Source organism: Monodelphis domestica, chromosome 4 (assembly GCF_027887165.1).
Source record: "Monodelphis domestica isolate mMonDom1 chromosome 4, mMonDom1.pri, whole genome shotgun sequence".
Classification (NCBI taxonomy): domain Eukaryota; kingdom Metazoa; phylum Chordata; class Mammalia; order Didelphimorphia; family Didelphidae; genus Monodelphis; species Monodelphis domestica.
This window is the reverse complement of record NC_077230.1, coordinates 155493439-155517655: the sequence shown is the minus strand read 5'-3', so window position 1 is coordinate 155517655 and position 24217 is coordinate 155493439. Positions and strand designations below refer to the sequence as shown.

Sequence of the window (24217 nt, the reverse complement as noted above, 5' to 3'; positions counted from 1 at the left end):
ATTTTAAGTCACAACCCTCAAATTTACTTTACAACTGCTAGAAATATCTGAGGCTGGATTTGAATCCTGGCCCTAGCAAGACCAGACCTGATCTACCCTCTGCACTATCTAGTTGCCCTTTCTATTGTCCCTTTCAACTCTGAATCCATGATCCTAAAATGACTGGATTGTTATGAAAGCTCAAAGAACAACTAGCAGTAATACAGAGTTTTTTTATGCAAGTGACAGAGGAAAAATATTTTTATGGAAAATTCATTATCAAGATGTCCATTTGAAATAAAGGACATGACTATGTTGGTCCCATAATGTATCATATTTATATTAAACCTTTTGATTTTGCTATTTCATATATGTTGGGTTTCTTTTTTTTTATTTTGGCTATTCTATGTCTTCTCAGAGAAAAGAATGTCAAGGTCATTGCAATTCATTCATCTAATTTCTAAAGCACTCAAATAACATAGGCACCCTACAGATTCACTTCTGCCCTCAGATTACAATGTTGTTGTCTGAAAATCAAATATCCTTTAACAGAATGTCATATTTTGTATATGTTTACCTTGCATGTAATACACACTCTATACATTAGATCTGGATTTAATTTTATCATCTGCCAAGTAAATAAATAAGCCAAATACTTGTGTACCAACCAACAAAAAGGAACCAATATAGGGTCCCTCATATAAATTACAAGTAAAAAGCATGGTCTATTTTTTCTCCTAAGGAAATAGATAAGAATATATACCATTTATTATAAAGTTTTATAGACCTGAATGTTTGTGCTTGTACTTTTAAGCTCTGTTTGTCCTTAATTAATTCAGTTCATTAGCCATACAAATGAGCAACTAGATGTTACAATGGATGGAGGGCTGGGTCTGGAACCAGGAATGCTCGAGTTTGAATCTGGTCTCAGATAATTCCTAGCTACATGACCCTGGAAAAGTCACTTCTCCCTGTTTGCCTTAGTTTCTTTATCTATAAAATGAGCTGGAGAAGGAAATGGTAAACCACTCCAATATCTTTGCCAAGAAAATACCTCATGAAGGGGTTATGAAAGAGTCACACACAACCAAAAACAACTAAAGAACAATAATCTTTAAATACCTACTACATCCAAGATACAATAACTTTTCTTTTTTTTTAATTAAAAAAATTTTTTTAATTTTTTTCCATGGTTACCTGATTCATGATTTCTCCCTCCCCTCACACTCCCAACTCCTTGAGATGACAAGCAATTCCACTGGGTAATACATATGTGTGTGTGTGTGTGTGTGTGTGTGTGTGTGTGTGTGTGTGTGTGTGTAAAAATCACTCAAACCCAGTTCCATATTATTTATTTTTGTAAAAGAATAATTCTTTAAAACCCAAATCCCAAATCACCTACCCAAATAAACAAATGATAAATCACATGGTTTCTTCTGGATTTCTACTCCCACAGTTCTTTCTCTAGATGTGGAAAGCATTCTTTTCATAAGTCCCACAGAATTATCCTGGATCATATAATAACTTTTCTAAGTAAGTATCTAGGCTGACTATATCACAAGGTCAATCTCGGGAATTCAGCTGTGCATGAAAAATTCCTTTTACTGACAATTATGGGAGAAAAACAGACAATATAGAAAAAAAGAGATAAAACTGTTGGCTCAGGATCTTCTCCAGTGTATCACTCACAGCTTTTTAGTATAGTTTTTAAAAGGTAAAAGATTGTTAGTTTTTTAAAAAGAACATTAGGAACAGCTAGATGTTTTTAGAGTCAGACTTAGCGATGAGAAGTCCTGGGTTCCAGACCCTTCCTAAAAGTGTGATTCTGGGGAAGTCACTTAACCTTAATTGCCTAGCTCTTATTGATCTTCTACTTAGTTCATCCACCAACCAACATTTACTAATGTCTTTCTTTCGATAACTGAGGTACTATTGCCTGATAGGCCCAAGTGGCCATGAAAGGTGAATAAGATGGTCTTTTCTCCAAAATGGCTTATCGTTTAAGATGGGAAATACGAATTCATAGGAAAAAGGGGGAAGAAGAGAAAAAAAGGAGGAGGGGCATAGAGGAGGAGGAGGAGGAGGAAGAGAAGAAGGAGAAGCAGCAGCTAGCAATCATATAGCATCTTATGGTTTGTAATGTTCTTTTCAAATATATTCTTTTATACTCACAATAATCTTCCTAGAAGCTATTATTCTCCCTTTTTACAGATGAGAAAGCTAATGTAAACACAGGCTAAATTACTTGATTAGATAACACAGCTAGAAAATATCTATGGAGGTATTTGAACTCAGACCTTCCTGACTCCATGGCTGGCACTCTCTCCACTTCATTACCTAACTCAACACTAGAACCATCTAACAATAACATAAAGAAAGTTTGAGATAAATATCAGATGAGAGGTAGGAAGTTCACAAAGTAGGTGTATAATAAATCTAAAAAATTTTTTTAAATTTTTATTTATCAGTGGAAGGTGCTGTCAGGTAAACTATGAGGTTGAGTGACTTGCTCAGTGTCACATAGCTTATATGTGTAATAGATGGCATTTGAGCCTAATTCTTCTTGTCCCCAAGGCCAGCTCTTTACCCAGTAATACTGTAGAAATATATACTATGGAAATTCAACTGAACAAACATTAATATTGTGCTAAGCACTAGTGATACAGTAATAAAAATAAATAAATAAATCCCCTTCCCTCAAAGAACTTCTATTTTTGCATGATAAGTACCAGATGATTCAAAAGCAGAGTATGTATATTTTCACTCTTTCCCCTTATTAAATACTACCTTTATCACACACATGGAGGCAGGAAAAAAAAAACTTTTGGGAGCTTTTCAAAGGAAGAATGTCATAGGAATTATCTATTCAGATTTATATGTTATGTAAGTCTCTCCTATATACCAGAGAATGCATGATTCCCACTCATGAAACATGAAACCTTTATTATTATTATTATTATTAACTTTCCTTTGTCATTCAATTCTCAAAAGAAAAACTCAGGGAAATGATCTAGGGAGCTTTAGGGGACTATCATTTTTGCTCCCCAGGCAGAGTGTGAGTACCTCTTGTAACAGAGCTATCCAGTTTTAGAGTGGTACTTCCTATTTCAAGTTGATGGGTTAAGACAATTTCCTCCAGAAAGCTTTTTAACAATCCAACAATGACCAGGTCTACAAAGTGCCAAAACTTACTTGAGTTGGTGGTGAAGAAATATTGGCAGTAAAGACTTATTCTATTCATACAGCATAAATAACTCTATTAGCTCTGTAGAACTATAGACTCACACAACAGGGACTGTCAGAGCCCTTAGAGAGCAACTTGTCCAGTCCTCTCATTTCACAGATGAGGAAACTGCATAACAGGGTGGTTACTGAAAAGCTGACATAATCACTAGCTCAGGTTACCCAGGAAGTAAGTAACAAGTTAAAATGTCTAGAAAAACTAAAGCCAGGCAGAAAAGAAATGTTATCTTCCTGATTTTCACAAGTCAAGACCAACGAAGAGACAAAAAGTCATAACAAGAATCCATGTTTCTCTTGATGTATCATTGATATATGTAAACAATAAGGGAACCTGGCTTTCCCCTTTCTCTTCTTTTCCTGACAAGAAAACAAAAAGCTGTTCCTTACCTGATCACAAATCAGTTCCCATTTCTTCTCGTTGTCATATTGGCGTAGTAACCTGGCTTTGTCAGGAGGTAGGTTCATTGCATTCTGCAAAGAAAGGGAAAACATGCTTTAGATACCACAACAGACTAAAAGGTCAGACGTGCAGACCAAAATAACATGACTGCGGTTGTTTAATTTTTTTCCTTTGAATTCCTGGCAACTGAGTCTACCCAAAGCACCCTGCCCTGACAAGGAGCCATTTAAGCATCAAGTGGCCTCAAAGGGAGACAAAGAGATCCCAGAAACGCAATGTTAGGACATTTGAGGAGAACTGGTTTGGAGAAAGAGCCAGATGTTTCATATAATGGAAATGAAAAACTTTTTAAACAGTTAGATTTGCCACTGGTCATTAGAATGTTAACCTTTGTCTTGCTAATGGAATAAGTCCAGTACAGTGAGAATGTGACTACCACACATAAAGGCAATCACTAAAGGAAATTCAAAGGCGCAGAATCCTTAAGGAAGATATAGCAATTAAAAAAAATAATAATGTAACATTTAAAGAGAAACATAAAATATGACATTAAGGAAATTACTGAAAATGTATCATCTCCCACATACATGAAAATTTTGGTATTAAATAAAATACATGGGCTAAAGGGAGAATGAGGGATAACTGATGGGCAGTCGAATTGATGGACAGGCTCCACTGAAATTTATACAATGTCAAGGGAATGAAAGGAAATCCTCAGAATGCTGGATGGAATCCCAGTCATAGATTTATGGAAAAACATGGAGAAGGGTTGCACAAGTTGAGTATCATTTGGTGAAAGTATCCACAGCACTGAGATCACAAAGTCATTGATGAATGAAAATATTTCCTTTAGGATGGATGCCAAAAGAAACTGGTACTATTCTCTGCTTCATTAATGAGGAGGGCTTACACTGGGAATCAGTCTACATACTTAAAGAAATGTACACAAATATTGCTTTTATGCGATGATATTGATGCAACCTCCCACCCCTCTACCTCTATAAGTCAGATTGATGTTTTCTAATGGTAGTAACAGCTTGGCACAGATCCACTCATAACTTGGCCTAGTCCTTTTCACATATTTTCAAAATAGCAGGATCATACTGGAACTGCAGTCTCTGGCCAGACATAGAAAAGCTCAATCACTTTATCTTTCTCTGATTTAGATTCTTATCTGTAAAATGAAGGTGAATTTGAATTTATAGTAGAGTCTACTAATTGACTTGATAATTTATTTTGATAACTATATTTTAATAATTATTTTTCTCTGTAATCTTAGGTATTTTATTTTACACACTGGAAAACATTATGCTGAGAATAATTCAAACTGTAAAAAGAAAATGGCATGAAAATAAATCCTAATGGGCAACTGGGGGATAACTATAATGGACAACAATGAATGCAAGTTCTGATATGTTGCTAATAATAATATGTTCCTCACAAGAACACTCTAAAGTAGGTAGCATAGGTTGTCTTATTCAAATGTTGCCAAAGGCAGCATCTTTGTAATAACAACTAAAGCATCTACCTCTACTGAGAAATTATTTCTGTCAAATCTATAGTCTATATAAATAATATATAATTTTATATATATTATAAATATATAAATCTATAATGGTGGTTCATCTATGTTTTGTAGATCCCAAAGCCCTCCCAAATGGAAGCCTGTAGCTTTAATCAACAAATAACTGGTAACTTTAAAAATATATATTTTATCTAAGAGATATCTTGCCAGGAGATTTACAGAACTATATGAAATTGTCCTGTGTAAAAAATGTACTCCAATCTTTACCAAACAATTTACCTCAAAAAATTAAAAAATATACTTCCCCCTAGAATAGACACAAAGGTGGTCTATATTATCTTTAAAAATGTAACTCCTCCTCTAATTAAAGACCGAATGATTTATTAGTTATTCTTTTAATATATTATGCTAACTTTCTCTCCCTCCCCCTGCCCCCTTCAAAATGCAGAACTGCCATTTTCCATCTTGACTGAAGAACACTCAGGTTTGGGCCATTGCCAATTTCACACTGTTTTTTCCCCCCCATGGTTGTTTATTGTTTTTCCTTTAAATAGAATTTATACTCAGGTATCTTGGTCCCTCCCTTCTCCCACAATAGAAGGTATGACAACCAACAAAAATTGTGTCTTGTGTTTCAATTTATCCATTCTTTCTCTGGAGGTGGACATTCATAAATTATTCTTCAAATGTTAATTCTGTAGCTGTATATAATGTTCTCTTGATTTTATTCATTTCCCTCTTCATCATTTCATATAGTTCCCACCAAGTTTTATAAAAATATATCTGCTCACCATTTCTTACAGCACAGTAGTATTCCATTACAATTATATACCACAATTTGTTCAGCTATTCCCCAAATGATGGACATCCTCTCAATTTCCAGTTTTTTGCCACCTCAAAGAGAGCTGCTATAAATGTGTTGGTACTCATAGGTTCTTTGCCTGTTCCCCTGAAATCCTTGGAAAACAGATCCAGTAATGGTATTGGTATGTTCAGTGTATACACAGTTGTATAATTCTTTGGGAATAATTCCAAATTGCTCTCCAAATGGTGGATCAGTTCAGAATTCCAACAACAGTATATTAGAGTCATCTCATGTTTTGTTTTTTATGTTTTCCCAAATTATACGTAGACATAAATTTAATAATTGTTTTCTGACATTTTGCAATTTATTTTCTCTACCCTTCTTCTCACTCCTCCCTTCTCCCTAAGCAATAAGTAATATGATATAGACTGCAAATGTGCTATCATGAAATACATAATTCCATGCTCAAGGACTAATCATTTACATAATCATTTTCTGTTTTCATTGAGAAAACAATTAAGAACTCACCCTTTGTACAGTATATAGCTGATTCTATACAAAAGAAAAAAAGAAAGAAGATGGAGTGCAGAAAATGCCTGACTTGGAGTAATATAACCTATGCTCAGATTTCCCACAACACCACTTACTACTTGTGTGAGCTTGGGCAAATCACTTACTTTCTCTGACCCTCAGTTTCCTAATTTACAAAATGAAGGCAAAGCTAGATGATTTCTGAGGTCCCTCTCAATTCTAAATCTGTGATTACTGGGCAAAAGTACAGAATCTCAATATATGTCCTAGGCTTCTTCTTAAAGCTTCTTTGAACACTGCCTAACAATGCTAAATCGGACTTGGCAAGAAAGGTCTTATGACTGATAGAATATCCATTTATAAATGGTGCCAAACAGTGCCATTCCCTAGTTCCCTGTCTCTTAACTTTTATCTAAACAATTAGCTTTCAGAATAATTCAAAGCATGTAGTTTTTTTCCCCCACTATAGCAAAAAGGAAGATAATGATACTCCTTTAATATTCTGACAATTTTACAAGGAGAAACAGCAACCTGGCCCAGCGAAGGAATAGTGTTGGACTTGGACTCAGGAAGGCCTGAATGTGAATTCTGCTTTCGGCTCTCACCAGCTATTTAACCATGGGCAAGTTGACCTCAGCTTCCTCATTAGACCTATATGGTACCACCCCCTCACAGAGTTTTTTGTGAGGTTCAAGAGACCTGTCATTAAAAGGCTTTGTACACTTGCTAGGGCTTTTAAAATGTCAATTATTATTAGAATATGACTGAAGATTCAATCAAACTTGTAGTTTAGATATTTTCAACAGTTCATCAACATTTACATCCAAAGGAAAATTGTTGTACTTGGAAGAAGTTTTTGGTATTTAAACAAAGTTTACCCTGGATCACAATCATTAGCTAATTCCAGATTGTCAGGAAGAGCCAATCAGGATGCCATTGCACTTAGAAGCAGATGCTCCTAGTGTATGATACTAAGGTTCCGTTATAGATTGGGTAATCTATTGATAATTCTTATCCTTAATACTTCTAGTTTTTCTTTTATCTTGTGGGGCTTGGAGTACCCAACCAATTATAACATAACGACTTAAAAAGATTCAAAGATCTTTTTTTGTAGGGAAAAATAAATTCAACCTAAAAGGTCACCCCTTTAGCCCCTTCATCTTGCCTGCTCCCATGGTCAAATTAAGTAGTTTGCCCCTCTCTATGGACAAGAATACTAGCTATACTTTTAAAATTTCAAAACTTAATGACATCTGTTTACTCATGACTCGCATCTAAATCATTTGGTTCTCCTTTTAACCAGTAACTAAGAGTACCTAATCTAAAGAGAGGGGAAACTAAGTCATTAAAAGAGTAAGATCCATCATCTGCCAAAAACTTATTTTATCTAATTGATATAGTATAGTGGTAGTCTCTCAGTGACCGAGAATGACAATTGTCTTTGTGCATTATCATCTATTGATGTACCCTGATGTGACTTTTAAGTCCAAAGACTGAGGTGCAGAGTTTGTGGCACATGGGGCATAGGACTCCAGTTGTTACAGGAGGTGCATGATAATTGAGAGATTATCTAATGGGCGCATTCTTCCAGATCAGATCTTTTTAAACTTTGGTCTAAGGACCTCTCAGAGACCCCAAGACTCTTCTAAAGGATCCATGAAGTCAAAGCTATTTATATCATAAAGTTAAGATGTTATTTTCCTACTAAAATACTGCTCCCTTTCTAAACCAAATATCTGTGTCAGGCCAGATTATCTTATATACTTAAACCAAAATAACAGATTGCAACAGATTGCATGCAGAAGCAGATATGAGAATTCATCTGTTTTCTATTAAGCCAAACATTAGAGACATTCACAAAATATGTAAAATAATACCCATTTTCTCACTAATTTTTTGTTTTGGAAAATTTTTTCATAAAATTATGTTATTTCTGTTGATGTATAACAATCTCATTGTTTTTTAAATGAATTAAACATTTTAAACTTTTGAGTTTTAATTTCTAATATAAAAATATTGATAGCTATAACCTGCATGAACAAATGCTCCTTGAAGTCCTCAATAATTTTTAAGATGGCAAAGAGATCCTGAGACAAGAGTTTTGAGACCCACTACTCTAGATTCTCTAAGCCATAATCTTAATTAAGTTAGAACACCAAAAAGAAAAAAAAAATACTATGACCAAATTAACCTAGCCCCCTCACATAAATTTCTCACTGAGTACTGTTTTAATGTTATGCCTTTAGGGAATATATATATATGTGTGTGTGTGTGTGTGTGTGTGTGTGTGTGTATTTACATACACACATATATATAACAGATTTCAAATATATATTTATATATATATATATGAAATATGCATTGAAATAATATTTCATGACTTTTTCAAAACCATACTTAAAGATGTCCACAACATTAACCAAAGTTCCTATTTGAGGAAGCAGGTGGTAAATTTCCTCCTTGAACTTAGTTCCAGAAACAAGCTCTTCATCCTTTTTCTTTTGCCATAATTATATTCTCTTTGTGTTATCCAGAAATTTGGATAATTGAAGGTCAGCTATTATTTGTTTTTACTTTATAATCTTACTTCTAAAAGATTTTGAAATGACTTACAAGAATAAGTAATGGATAGAACTGGATAGAAAGCAAAAAAACAAAACATATGAATCATCTAAAAAGAAGTAGAAAGAGAAGCTCTTGTATGGGATGAGCTAATTGCTTACTAAAGCTGGGACACTAAATTTAGCACTCCCCAGCAGTTAAAGCAAAAGGATAATCTCCACATGTGAAGCAGTTTTTATAAATCTGGTGTTCTGGTTAGTATGTTGAGATGGATTAGTTCCAGGTTCTAGAGTCTCTGCCTGTTATATTGATGACCCTAAAGACTACTAAGGCCAAGGAAACTATGGGCTCTCTGCCTATCCTCCTCCCCACCAATACCACAGAACTCCTCTTCTTTTTTTCTTGTCTTTCCTCTGTTAAGTTACTTCTCAGTTTCTGTAAAATGATTTGACTGTTAACAAGTTTTTAGGAAACATTTCTTTCTGGTAAGGGAATCAGTCACAATTCTGAGGTCTTTTGGTCTTATTGTTGTGATGGCTACTCTATGACTACTTCTTCACCAAACACCTTTATTTGCTTACTTGCAAAAATGAAGTCACTTTGGATACTTGATGCTACTAGAAGGTATGATTTGAAATAAATATGGCTTATTTAGAGTTCAAAAGTTTCAGCAATATTACAAGGTAAACAAACTTGGGCATTGGCCTGAGAGCCTAACCACTATTAATAATTCTGTCTTCCAGAGAAAATATGTTCTGAGTTCTAAACCACTAAACAAATGGAATTTTGTCTCTTTCAAAGTTTAAGACTTCCTATATGCATTTGCTTTCTCCTTCCAACTGGAAGATGATGATGTGTTACTATTGGAAATGAATGTTTTCTGAGCTATTTTTCCATTAGCAATACTATACTTTATACAGATTAATCCAGACTCTTTTGTCCAGTTTCTCTTGGGACCAATGACACAAATTATCCATCCGGTATTACAGATTTAATTTAAGGAAGACACAATAGAATGACATTATCAGGTCCAAAGAGGATCAAGCCCATAACCTTGACTCCATTACTCAGAGTTACTACATTAATCAGAGCATTCTTTTCAGATTGAAGCTTGCTGCACAAGGAGAATAGTCTAAATATATATAGTCATGGGAACACTGAAGATTGTACCCTGGTTCCCTTTTATCACAGAACTTCACAATAATGTTGAGTAGCAACAACAAAAGTGAATAAATTGTCAAAGCACATATGATGCAAAAATGCCTTTCTGTTCATAATCCCTCATTTCCAACTTTTAAACATTAAGTCATCAATTTCTGCAACAGGAGTTCTTCTACCTGGCTACCTGTTCAGAAAAAAAAAGGAAGGATGGAAAGCTTTCAAAGAATACTGACTGATAAGTTAAGGCAAACTCCATGCCATAGAAGAAAATTCTTGCAAAAAAAAAAAATTCTGGTAAAAAGCCACACCTTTACCCATTCTGCACTACACTAAAGGAAGCTATTCATAAGTTGGGGCTAGTCAAGTGTGTACTAAATATAGACACTCATGGTCAGCATCAAGTCTCATTTTAAGTTAAATAAGGGTAATGTTTTGATCTAAAATATTTTGTCTTAAAGCTAAATAAAGTACTTTCCTGATGTCTCTGGAGGCTGGGCCAATAGGAACCCTCCATGTAAGCAAAAAGTCTCATGTCATGAACTAAGAATACTCTACTGAGTGAAGCAAGAAAGAGGATCATAACTCTTAAAGGATAACAGATCAGCATATCAGATTCTTATACTACCCCTACCAACTAAAATCCCTTTTGTCACTCAATGGGGCTAATAAGTATCTTTTGTAAAGGGCCAGTCTTAGACAAAACTACTCTACAAAAAGAATACTTGTTTCTTAGAGCTTCTCCATTTACTTTTCTGTGCCAGTGGCCACACAGTTTACACCTTTTGGATATCATTAAGCCTTTATAGCACTCTACCTAGATCTGCTTTCATTTCTCCAAAGTTTCCCTGACCCTATTCCCTCAATCAAAATCTACATATCCTAGGCACTGTTGCTTCAGAGATCTGCTAGGTGTTATACTTAGGTGATGAGAGCCATTGTATTGACCTCATTGTTGTAGACCTGGGAAGCCAGGACAGTATTCCAGCAAACATACCAGTGCCATTTGAATTGGAATTCCATTGAATTGAATATCTTGGAAAGGCTCTAAAAATCACCTAGCAAGATAAGATTCCAGACACTAAGGTCTTTTCTTGAACTGAACAGTCAAGCATTCAAACTCTACTGCAGAAGATACAACTCCAATGGACTGGCCATGTTGTTTGAATGCCAAACACATATTTGCCTAAAAGACTATTTTACAGAGAACTCACATAAGGCAAGCCCTCACAGGTCTGAAAAAGAGATACAAGAGCACTCTTAAGGTTTCTCTGAAGAACTTCGGTGACAATTGTGAGACATGGGAAACATTGGCATCAAACCATCCAGAATGGAATACTTGCATCAAAATGAGGCATTGTGCTCTAATGAGCAAAGCAGAAAATTGCAGTAGTTCAAAAGAAATGTGAGATCTGCAAATTTAGACATCTCCATCCTAAATGGTCATATGGACTATTTATGTTTGACCTGTGTGGTTAAGTAGAGCCTTCCAAGCTCATGTAGGTCTGATTAGTCACAGTGGAATACCTTGTACATTGACCCAACATTGTAATGTCATTTTGGTTCCCTTCAAGTATTGTGATAAAGGATGGAAAGGTTTGCAATTTGCAAAACTGTGCAAGAACTGAAAAGTGCAAACCTAGGTATGATTGACAGTGGCATGTGACCAAAGGTCACATGGAAGCCTGAGCTGGAGGATCTGGGAAGACTCCATTTTGACCCAACGGACTTTTCTTCTGGTCTCCTGAGGAAGTCAAGAGGAAGGTCTAAAGAGGATTTTCCGTGTTGAACTGAGGAAGGATTCCTGTATCTAGCTGCTGGCAGCATTCAATCTCACTTAGACATCAGGACTTGCTTGGACATCTAACAACAAAAGATCCTGGCTCTGTTTTTTTGGACCCCTGCTGAGTAAGATTTGGGAACTTGGTTAAGTTTTAGTTTAGTAACCTAGTTAGCATAGTTAGTTAGTTTCTTAAATAAGAATAAGCATAAGTAAATCCCTAAGCCCTTATTCCTTTCCCTTACAAAACAATAAAGTAGATTTTTACATTTTTTCCTCTTGTGTTTCCCTTATCCAAAATCCTATCCTAACAGTATGAAAGACAACAACTAATCATAGGTGATAATAATACATTAGACCCTCTCAAATGGCACACTGGCATATTAATAGCAGTTTTAACCCAAAGAAATGACAACAACTGTAGGAAATTCAGGAACAAGTAAGGAGGTATTTTGTGAAAGGTAAGTTTGTCAGCACCCTATGGGGAAAGAGCTGTTTAAACATCAATGCAAATGAGGTTATATCCTGCCTTTTAGAAGTAACTGGTCCTGTAGTCATTGGTTGCATTTTAAGGAGGAATGGGCAATTTGGCAGAATAATCTGTCCATTTTGACTTTATGACCTAACCCTAGCAGCCACTTACATGACTCATATATTTAGTGTTCCACTTACCTTACTAATATCTTGAAATCAGACACCACTTACAACTTCAAGGTTCCATATCATCAATCAAGTGTGAGCCAAAGTTTCTTTTCCAATTTGAGATTCTAGCTATCAAACAGTCTCTTTAAGACTGGAAATAAAAATCTTTATTTTCCCTATCACTTTTACTTAATAAATATATTATAGCACCCAATCTTTACCTCAGTTACTATGATAACTATTAGCAGAAACAAAATAATCTGTCAAGTTACATCTTCAATGTTTACTACCTTTGTGAACTTAATAAATCACAAACTCTTTGGATCATGGCTTTCCCATCTCTAAAATGATGGAGTTAGAATAGATGGCCTCTGAGATCCCTTCCATTCCAAGAATTATGATGCTATAATAAACATTAAATCTTATTTAATCCTCAAAACAACCCTCTGAAATTAGGAGACCTATTTGCCTGATGAAGAGACACTCCTGATGAAGTGAAGCCTAAAGTTGTGTCTACAGCCTCCTGAGCCCCAATCTAGTTGTCCTTCTACATCACACTGTTTTCCACTTGATTAAAACTCCTTAACCTCCAATTTTCATTACTTATCCTAATTCTTCCCCCCAAAAATTTAAAGCTCGACAATTTTCCTACACCTAAATCTGGTCCCATGTTTAAAACAAGTAAGTGCTTCAAATCCAAATTTAAGTGATTTGAAGCATATCTGTTCTATTTAGGAGTTGTACCCCACATTTCATGAAATTAGAAAAAAAGCCTATTTTTAATACGAAGGGACAATCTTATGCATCTTATTGAGGAAAAATGACTACAGTGACTTCAATTTGTTATACTACAGACTAATACAACTGTTGTCCCAGAGAAAAGGCTACTCTTCCAAAATCTCTTAAATATACAATTAACTAATAAATCCAAATTCTGGCCTGTGGTAGGACAAGTGTGGAGAACCAGGTTACACAGCCACAATGTGGTACAAAAAGGACTCTAAAACTTGGCATTCCAACTATAAGACCATCCCTCTATCCACTAGGTCATGTCGTCTCTCATATTGATACAGACACACACACAGATATATGTGCATATAAATATAAACACAGAAATATATTTACTATACACATATGTTATAGAAGTATCCTAAACAAATTACACTTTTAAGTTTAAAAATTTTACAGTATATCTTTGATGTTTAGGATACTTTATTTATACAGTATTATTGTTACTATTAATTTAAAGGCTTTTTTACATTTGACATGCAGACATTCGGTCACTAAGTTTATGCATTTCTATTCCATTTTAAGCAATTCACCATAATACCTCTAGCATTTTTAGCTATTGACCCTAATAATCAGCAATTAAATAAATAATATATTATATATTATAATATTTATAATACTATATTATTATAATTATTAATAAGAGACACTGAATCTTTCATTTTGAATCAAAGAGATCAAATATCTCTCCTTTGAGTTAAATGCCCTTGAGGTGTATAGAAGTGTCACAATTAGTTAAAAAAATGTCAAAATCTTTGAAACCAGTTACAAAAACACTCAGCATTTCAATTTCCTCATTTATAAAATAGGATCACAGAGTTTGCATTATTCTCCCTCTTTCTGATCAGTGCTAGAGCTTTTTTCTCCTACACTTGTTCTCCATGTTACCAAGCTAAAAGAATATGCCCACCCACACCAAAAGCATTCCACTGCTGCCTGATTTACCAAGAGATTGCAATTAACCACAAACAAGATTGGAGCAGAAATGAGACATTACACGCTCAGTTTCTTTGAAACCTTACTCTCTTATTTTCATTGGGCTTTAAAAAAAATTTTTTTTGGCTCAAGATCTCAAACAATAAGTATTTAAGTGCCTACTATTTACTCATTATTATAGTGACCATTGAGGAGTATATATGGAAAGGAGGAGAAAACCTTTCCTTTGGAGCCCCTATCTATTGAGGATAGGATAGGGGACAAGGGATGAAGGAGATGAAGAAATAAAAGCTACTAGAGAGTAATAAAGAATAACTCAATGTCTTACACATAAGTATTTAACTTGATAGCAAGATTCAGAGCTAAAAGAGAACTTCAAGGTCATGTAATATAAACCCCTCAACTTACAGTTGAGAACAATAAGATCCAAGGAAGTTGATGTTTAGCCTGAAGTCACAAACCCCTTAAGAAGAGCTAAGATTTGAACTTAAACCCTCTTACTCCAAATGCCTCTCTTAACATTATAATATGCTCATGTCATGCTCGTTGCTGAAACTGCACATGCAGGAATTCAGAGAAAAAGATTTGTAGATGTAGATGTTTATTTTAATAGTAATCAAGTGGTTCCATGAGAAGAAGAAAGGGTGGTATAATAGACAAAACATTGGATCACTAGTCAGAAAACCTAGATTTGAGTCCCAATTCCCATAATCACTAGCTGGGTCATCTTGGGCAAGTAACTAGCCTGACCCTCAGTTCCCTCCTCTTTACACAGGCAATAAATACCCTTAGGAACTACCTTCTATAGAGTTGTTGTGACGATCAAATGAAATAAGGAATGCACTTTGGAGCTATATAGAAATGAGTATTATGAGAAAATTATCATTATGATCATGATGATGATAAATGTCTTTTTGAAGATAAAAGTAACCAAACTAATTATGCATACTAAGAAGTTTACAATTTTAGATTTCTCTACTTTCTATCACTCTGGCATATCATTCAAAGATGTGCTCTTGTCTGGCTTCATAACATGGTTCTTGGTTACCCTTTTAGGGTTGCCTCACTTTTGGACTGATTTTGTGATTTCACAAGTTAAGTGAAATTCTGGGTGAGTAATCTCTCTGTATCAAGGCAGATCAGCATCTGTTCTGCCACTTGGTCTGAAAATGGTCTGGGGACACTGAGAGGCTATGTGACTTATCCAGGGTCACACAGCCCTATGCCTCCACTGTGGAGGAGGGGTTCGAGTTTGGTTCTCCTCCATTAAACTGTGAGCTCTTTGAGAGCAAGGACTGCCTTTTCCCTGAATTTGTACCCCAGCATTTAGAATAGTGCCTGACACATAGTAGATGCTTAATAAATGCTTATTGGTTTATTAAAAAAAAAAAGAATAAGTTTACATTTAGGCAACCTTAGAGGTAACCTAAGGTAAAGTAATGGGTAGAGTTTGGACCCAAGTCCTCAAACTGCAGAGCCCATACTCTGTACCACTATCTAGATTGTCTGATTCTGCCATGATCAAGATCTCAAAATCATGGAATTGTAGAGTTGGAAGTCTTAACAGAGATAATCTAGTTCAAACCTCCCATCTTTCAGAGGTAGGGAGGCCCAGGAAAATTATAGCCTGCCGAAGGTCACAAAGCTGACAAGTAGCAAGGTCAGGATTAGAAATGAGTATTCCAAGTCCAGTATTCACTTCACTCCATCATAGTACATCTTCTAAAAAACAACCCCTCAAGAATCCTCCTTGAGTCATGAGGGCTATTTCTACTGGTCTCCATTTGACTAACTTTCTACTACCATCAAAACTCTTTATTCCTTCTGGTTCATTTGACAGTCCTTTCACCAAAGAAATAGGCAAAATGTAATTTAAGATAAAATTTAACCTTGGTATGTCCAAGACTTTTTTTTTATCTTAGATCCAAGTATCCCCTCCAATCTAATTTCTAGAGCTCTTAGTTTGAAAATGATTGCAAATTCAAATTTAAATAAGAAGATTTGCTCATCATCTGGCTCATAACATACATGTCCCTCCTCTGCCCTATCCTAGATTCCAAAATTATTCAACTCTGCTTCTTATTGCAAAAAAAGAAAAAAAGCAGGCATGCTTTCCACTTCACATTCCCTAGATTCACAACAAATCTAGATCTTAATTATGCTATAATGAATTTTTATTTATTATAAATTTAATTATAGTAGCAGATGGAAATATGGGGAAAGTGTTAGATACCAAAAGATTAAATTACTGAAAATTGGAGAGCTCATCAAAGAGATACATTACAAAATAAAGTTCTATTTTATCTAAAGCAACATACTAATATTGGAACAACTTTTCTCTACTCTGATAGTGCCAACACCCTGATTTAGACCCTCATAGTTTCATACCTGGACTACTGAAATAGCATTCTGGTTGTCTCCTCTGCCTCAAGTTTCTACCCACTGTAGTCCATCCTTCACTAAGCTGTCAAAATGACCCTCTTAAGAAAAGCATTTCCTTGATCATATAGTTTGATGGGGATATGATCAGGGATGTAGACTAAATGATCATTCTATTGCAAATATTAATAATATGGAAATAGGTCTTGATCAATGATACACGTAAAACCCAGTTGAATTGCTTGTTGGCTACGGGAGGGGGGAGAGAGGAGGGAAGGGAAAGAATATGAATCACATAACCATGGGGAAATAATCTAAAATAAATAAATAAATTTAAAATGAAAAAAAAATTACCTTCTTAAAGTGCAAGTCTGACCACATCACAAATGCTGCCCTCCATACAATAAATTCTAGTGTTATCTCCTCACTCCTCCAGGATCCAATGTAATATCTTGTGTCTGGCTTTTAAAGCCCTTCACAAAAAGCTCTTCACAAAATCTGTCTCCTTCCAACTTTTCCACTCTTCTAACAACACTCTTCTCTCCTTTCTTGCCTCTTGAGTAAGTCAGTATCAATGGTTCCTGCTGTTCCTGATGCAATAAATTCCCTGTCTCTTTTTCAATACCTGTTTCCCATGTTTGGAATTCTCTCTCTCCTCATATCCAGCTCCTTTTCTTCCTTCCAGTGTCAGCTAAAGTCCCATCTTCTGGGAGACACCTTTCCTACTCCTTTTAAATTTTAATGCCTTATCTCTGAGATTATCTCCAATTTATCCTCTGGGTTCTTTTTATTAGGGGGAGATGGGAATATTGTTTGTATATAGTGTTTATATATTCCCCCCTTAACTAGAAGGTGAGCTCCTTTAGAGCAAGGAATACTTTTGCCTTCTTTGTAGGCTCAGAGATTAGCACAGCACCCATTATATAATAGGTGCTTAAACATTTTAAGGCTTCCATTTCCGAACTTCAATTTGTTGGGCTATGAATGGAAACAGGAATGGTGCTAGAGCCAGTTTGGTCCAGCCTTTGTAAAATGTTAAATTCTCAGTGTGAGTATCTCAAAAATCAACAAACATTACAAATCAGGAATTGGGTTTCTTGTTTTATCAATTGTCTAGACTTAAGAAAATGATGAAAAATGGATACAGATTAAACTTAAAAGTACACCATTGTAAATTATGCACATGCATGCCCTTCCCCTAAATATGATTGTTAAACATTTACCTGCACCCTCTTGGCTTGGTGGATACCGTGCCATGAAATGCAGTTTGTGATCATGAACAAATGCAAGTAGAAAAGAAGCAAGAATGTCAGAGTAGTTAGCTCTGCTTGCTCATTTCACCATCTTAATACTCAAAGGAGACAGAATGCCAGAAACTAGAAGAGACCTTTGACATCTTCTCAAACCCCTTCATTTTACAGGTATGGACACAAGTCCAAAGCAATTAAGGAACTTGACAGAAGTGTACTAGTGGCAGAAAAGACAAAAGTCCAGCTCTCTTGACACCTCAGCCTCAGGGCACTGCTACACTATAGGGCCTGACTAATCATTTATGTCTGTTTTCTACTTTTCCAAACTCTAACCCAGAGCAAAACATTTTGATCCATTGGTGAAAGGGATTAAAAAGCTAAAATCTGTCACCTGCTTTGCTGTGTAATAAACGATGGATGGTGTTAGAAGCACTACTGCTTCAGAAACACACAGTTGGCAATCAGCAATTGAATAGAAGTTGGTATTTCTGATCCCAATCAAAGGATTTATTTCACTGGCCTCTTGGGAAGGCAATTAAGCCTTCCTCCTCAATTAAAAACAACAATAAAGCCTACACACCTTTACCTATAATTTACCTTGGGGACCACAAATGGTCTATCACTAGCAGTGCTTTTATGATTAAGACCATTGTTATATAATTAAAGGAGATTTTTTTTCTTATGAAAAGCACTTTGCAAACCTTAAAGCACTATATAGATGCTAGATATTATTATTATCTTTTAATAATCCTGGTGGCGCTTTAAATAGACAAATCATTAAGTTGTTAATAGAAGTGTCATTATAAGTATAATCTACTACTTGGCTAGTGGTTGACAGATAAATCAGCCCACACTTCAGCATTACTTCTGACTTTTCTTCCTTGACATTAGTGGTAATAAAAAGCACTTTCTAAAATACCTACACATTATCTACCCAACCCCATCCAAAACTCATCATTAAAGGCTGAATTTGTTTCTCCCTGCTTTCAGAGTAGGTTACTCTGCCACGCATGACTCTTATATTCTCTGACCTTCAACAGATTTGATTCAACAACCAATTTTTCAACTCCTATGATGTGATCAGATAATCTATTGCTCTCTCACTATTTCATTTACATATAGTAGCTCCTCAATGAAATTATAAATCATTCCCCTGCTCAGGATCACTGATTTAGAATTCAAAAGAACCTCAGGGTAAGGTTTCTTAACCTTTTGTGTACATCATGCTCCTTCTACCTTGGTAGACTGATGAAGAACCCTCTAGACTCTTCAAAATAATGTTTTCACATGCATAAAATAAAATACATGGGATCACTGTAGCAGATGGAATAGGTACTTAGTAAAAACTTGTTGAATTAAATAACTTAACAATAAACTGTAGAATACTGGCAAAGAAAAACCTTCATTTTCAACACTTGTTTTAGATAGTTGACAAATACTGTGAGTAAAATGTGAAAGCTAATTTTCTCAGGCAACTAATTGCTTTATTGCTGGACTTAAACCCTTAGACAACTTAGTGAGAAAAAGAAAGCTTGTTTGTCTTGGGTTTGGCCTTTGTTGATTGCACCCACCCTGTTGTGCTAGGATCCACAGGAAATCAAGTGAATGTCACTTAAGTCACTTCTGTGTTTTATGTTTTCCCAGCTAGACTGTTCTTTCCACTGACCAAAACCCTACAAAAGTACGTGTTCTGTTGCTGGCCTAGAGACAAGGAAGGATGGTCACATTTGTATTGCAGGGGCCACCAAAGGGCAACAGGAAAATAACCACAGAAAGGAACAAAAAAACAAATCCTTTTCCAGGGTAAGTGCACACCTATATTTGCAGGCAGCCAAGCTTCTCAGAAGCAAGCCCTGAGCTGTGAATCCTTCAGATCAAGCTTTGGCAATGTGCAAAGGAAGATAGTTCTGCTGTTATCCAATCCCTTTGCTTCTTAGATGGGTAAACCCCGGACAGTGGGCCATGGGGACATGGCCCTGGGCTACTAAAGGTAAAATTAGTCCACCCACTCAGTGCACTCAGATGGAAAAACTTGTTCTGTTTTCAACAAAGTAGTATTAGTTGTCCTCCAAGGGAGTTATATATTTGGAGAGATGCCCAAAATACTCCAGTGGCCACTTAATTATTGCATTCTGATGCCCTTCCACTCCTTCATTTTCCCATCCCTGCTCAAGGGGAGAGACAAAACACCCAAACTAAATAAACTTTCTGCCAGGCAAGGAAAGTATCAAGTCCTATTGCAGTCTAATGTCATGCAGGACAACTCAGCCAAGTCCCACCTACCTACAGCTTGTTTTGTTTCTTTAAGGCTTTAGGCAATCTGAAGTGTAACTCCCTAACTCAAATCTGTCTTTTTCCTTGCACTACAAGGTGCAAGCAAAACAAAATTTAGAAATAGCTAAAGGTCCCATGAAAAAGAGAGAGTGACAAAGACTTTATGATTGGGGTTGGGGGTTGAGGGGGGGGGGAGAGTAAGAGCTGTTCTCCTAAAAGCAACTTTGAAACCTGACCCTAACCTAAGTTTACTTCTCTTTCCATTCCACCTTATACATTCTTTGGTTGACTTTAGTTATAGAGAGAGATCGTCATCAGCAAATGTTGACAAACAAGTTTGTTTTTCTTGAGAAGAAAATAAATTAAAAACTATAGTTAACTCATTTATCTAGCAGAGTTGAGAAATGAAAGTCTTCTACTGAAAAGGGATGTACCTTGGTTCAACCTCTCTTTAACCTCTCTCCTCTTGTCACTCTTCTTTTACTCACTATATATCATCTCTTCTATGGTGATTCCATATAGTCCCATGTCTTTGACTATCATCTCGGAAAGAAAGACTCTTAAATCTCTTTCTAACTGCTTTCTAGACATCTCTAACTAGATACCACAAATACATTAAGTTCAAAGGATCATAGATTTAGATCTAGGAGGCTACTTAGAGGACAGTTAACCCAACCTCTTCATTTTAAAGAGGAGGAAATTCTAACACTCAAAGAGGTTACAGTCATATAAGTATTGAGTAGTAGGGCTGAAATTTGAAACACACACCTCTGACTCAAAATCTAGCTCTTTCCATAACATCACTGTGCCTCATGTCTCAAGCAAAATCATCAGTACTTTCAAGCCATAACCTTGGAACCAACTTCAAAGCTTCCCCCCCTTCCCTCATCTTCCATATTCAGTCACCAATGAATTTCTATGCAAAATGTTTCTGCCATATCTCCTCCTCTTCATTCCTATTGCCATTGTCCAAATTCAGGTCCTCAATACCCTCTATGATTTGGCCAAGCCAGACCCCTCATGTGTAATAAATATATTATGTGCTAAAGAAGTTAAATGTCTTTTTTTTAACCCTTACTTTCTCTCTTAGAATTGATATGAAGTATTGAATCCAAGACAGAAGAGCACTAAGGGCTACGAAATGTCTCTCAATCCGCTGAAATGCCTAGCTGCCCCTTCTGTAAGTTTCTTGATGTTGAACTATTTGACAGTTCCAGGGACATCTGGGATGAACTTTTTTTTCTGTGTCTTCAAAAGCTGTGGTTGTAGCACCTGCAGGGGCAGGTGCTAGGCTGCAACTCCATAAAGGCTGGTTCCCTTATTACTTTGCAAAATCTGTTATAGTTATGTGTGCACACCACATGTTAATACATGCCTCATCTACTGTATTATTCTAGAAATTCTTTAAAAGTGAGCATAATGTCTTGTTCATTTGAATCCTCCATTAAGAAAGAGATAAAACTGCCTTTATATCTATCAATGTGTATTCTTTGTTGTAGAGATGTTACACTCAAAAGTAAAAATATAAACAGTACAAATGTATTTCTATAGAAAACAATGATCCATTAAAGTCTCAAATGTTTATAGACAAATGTGCAAAATATGAATGCAGAGATATCAAACCAATACGGGGGTTCTCTGGCCAGCAAAACTCTGGGAACACCTGAAGATTTGCTTTTATCATTTCAGTCATATCCGTCTCATTGTGACCCCCATTTGGGTTTGTCTTGGCAAAGTCCTGGAATGGTTTGTCATTTCCTTCTTCAGCTACTTTTACAGATGAGGAAACTGAAGAAAACAGGGTTAAGTGATTTGCCCAGGGTCACCCAGCTAAGTTAGTGAATATCTGCGGCCAGATTTGAACCCTTGCTCTAGGTCCAACACTCCATTCAGTGCACTACCTAGCTGTCCCACAGTACCTGGAGGCCCAGATGAAAATAATTGATTTATAGTAAACAAAACAAATAAAAATACAATATAACACAGATAAATGTTAATTTTTGCTTTCTTAAAATTCTATTTGAGTTTGACACCAGTAAAGCTAAAGAATCTAATGCAAGAAAGCAAATTTGACCTCACAGGAAAAACTGGAACTTAGTGAGATGAGATTTATGATCAGAATATGGGTCCAGAAGGGCATACACTATTCAAAAGAGAAGCATATTATATTAAAACAGACAATGAGAAAGACAAATGAGAAAATTTCTGAAATCTGAGGAAGAACCCATAGCAAAAATCATGAATGAAAATCAGTATAAGGAAAAAAAGAAGCAAGACTGTCATGGGAATAGTCTGAATAGATGAAGAGGAGACAGGTGAGTTCAGAAAACATCACAAGTCAGGTATGAAAACATGACATAACAGTAACAATGGCCTTCAATTATCTGAACATCTGCTGAGTTTGGTCTCTAACCAAAACAGAGCAGCTAATAAATTATTGGCTTACTTTGATGATAAATTCAACCTTCAAAAGGCAGAGGAAGCAGCAAGAAAAAAGGCTATTCTTGACCTGATTGACAAACAAGGAGGAAATGATAGCTGAAATAGAAACAATGGGAACCTTGGGGGGAAATGGACACTATCTTAGAGTTCCTGACAGAGTTCTTAAGAAGCAAGCCAGACATACTTTGACATGGACTCTAGATTTGAAATAGAATCTTTCAAAGGGTTCAGAAGAAGAATTGGATCCCATGGACTACATTTTACAAAATTCAGACCATTAAGGATGGGAAACTCTCAAGGATGAAATTATGAAGACAGAAACAATTCCAATAAGAAATGGGGAAGCTTTTCTAGAGGGACTGGTGTAAAGAACCAACTTTGATTTTGGAAGACATATACAGATAATGAAAGCAAAGATGGGTAATGAACAATTAATACAAAGGTGTAGTTTGGAACAATAAGAAAGGTATCAGCAGAGAAACAATAGTAGATTGTAGAGAGAGGTAGGAGGTAGTTCAACCATTCAAGACATCAATTTGGAATTATGCAAAGCAAAGTAACTAAATTGTTTGACCCACTGCTTTGTTCTGTGAGTAGGTCAAAGGAACAAGCCTCAACTGATGAGACTGGACTGGGATATTAGAGAGATAAAAGTGGTCCTACCCTTGTCTGAGAGAGTAGTTTTGAGCTTCCCTTAAGACTACACAGGGAAGATGTGTATGCCCTTATAATAAAAATAAAAATAACAGTTCATTAAGGAAATGAGGGAAAAGACAGAGATAGGAGAGCAGGCCTTCATTAAAAGGAAAAACAAATGATTATTTATATCAACTTGACCAGTTCTAAGTCTATGATCCTAATACCCTGTCTCTTCTTCTGATCTTACTGTCTTCCTTTCCTTTTGCTTTAGAATCTCTAAGAAGTATTAATTCTAAGGTGGAAAATTGGTAAGGGCCAGGAAGTTGGAGTAAAGTGTCTTCCTCAAGGTCACACAGAAGTATCTCTGTCCACTTACCCACCTAGCTGACTTTCAGGAAGAGGTTTTAAGTAAAATACTTTTTAACAATACACTAAACTTAAACTTAAGTCAGTATATGAAAAATATATATATATATATATATATATTAGAGCTTGCTAATAAAACTGATTATAGTCTTCATATATATGCAATTCCTGAATCATATAAAATGACAACCAAAAAAGATCTTAGAGGTTATCTAGCCATAACCCCTTTATCATAGAGATGAAGCAATTAAGGCCCAGCAGTACAGATAATTTGCCTAAAAGTAATATAGCCAGTTAGTAGGAAGAAGTAAATAAATGTATATATGTATATATGATTACACTTGTCATAAAAGACCAATGATATCTTTCTAAGCATTTCCCAGAAACAAAAATATCATCAATACATGTAATAGCACCGTCAACTAAATGTGCAAAGGTAGTTAGATTTTTCTTCAAGTAGTCTGTAAACGCAGAGTAATTTTCTGTAATTTGTTGAAGTACTCCAAATCAAAATCTT

The 24217-nt window shown here is 35.7% G+C and overlaps 1 protein-coding gene and 1 long non-coding RNA gene across 7 annotated transcripts in view; one reads left to right on the top strand and one right to left on the bottom strand.

The window, feature by feature from the left end:
• FMNL2 (formin like 2) overlaps positions 1-24217 on the bottom strand; it is a 399412-nt gene that overhangs the window by 190486 nt on the left and 184709 nt on the right. For all 6 annotated transcript variants that reach the window (XR_001629939.2, XM_007494168.3, XM_007494164.3 and 3 more), the window contains exon 2: positions 3610-3693. Coding sequence is in view for 5 of the 6 variants with exons in the window: in XM_007494168.3 (XP_007494230.2) it covers positions 3610-3693 (84 nt within the window). In the remaining variant the exon portion in view is untranslated. The remainder of the gene's footprint in view (positions 1-3609; positions 3694-24217) is intronic.
• Positions 11900-22234, top strand: LOC103094525 (uncharacterized). The gene is made up of 3 exons (XR_001629938.2): positions 11900-12111; positions 19624-19782; positions 21344-22234. It is a non-coding gene; the product is annotated as an uncharacterized LOC103094525 (long non-coding RNA).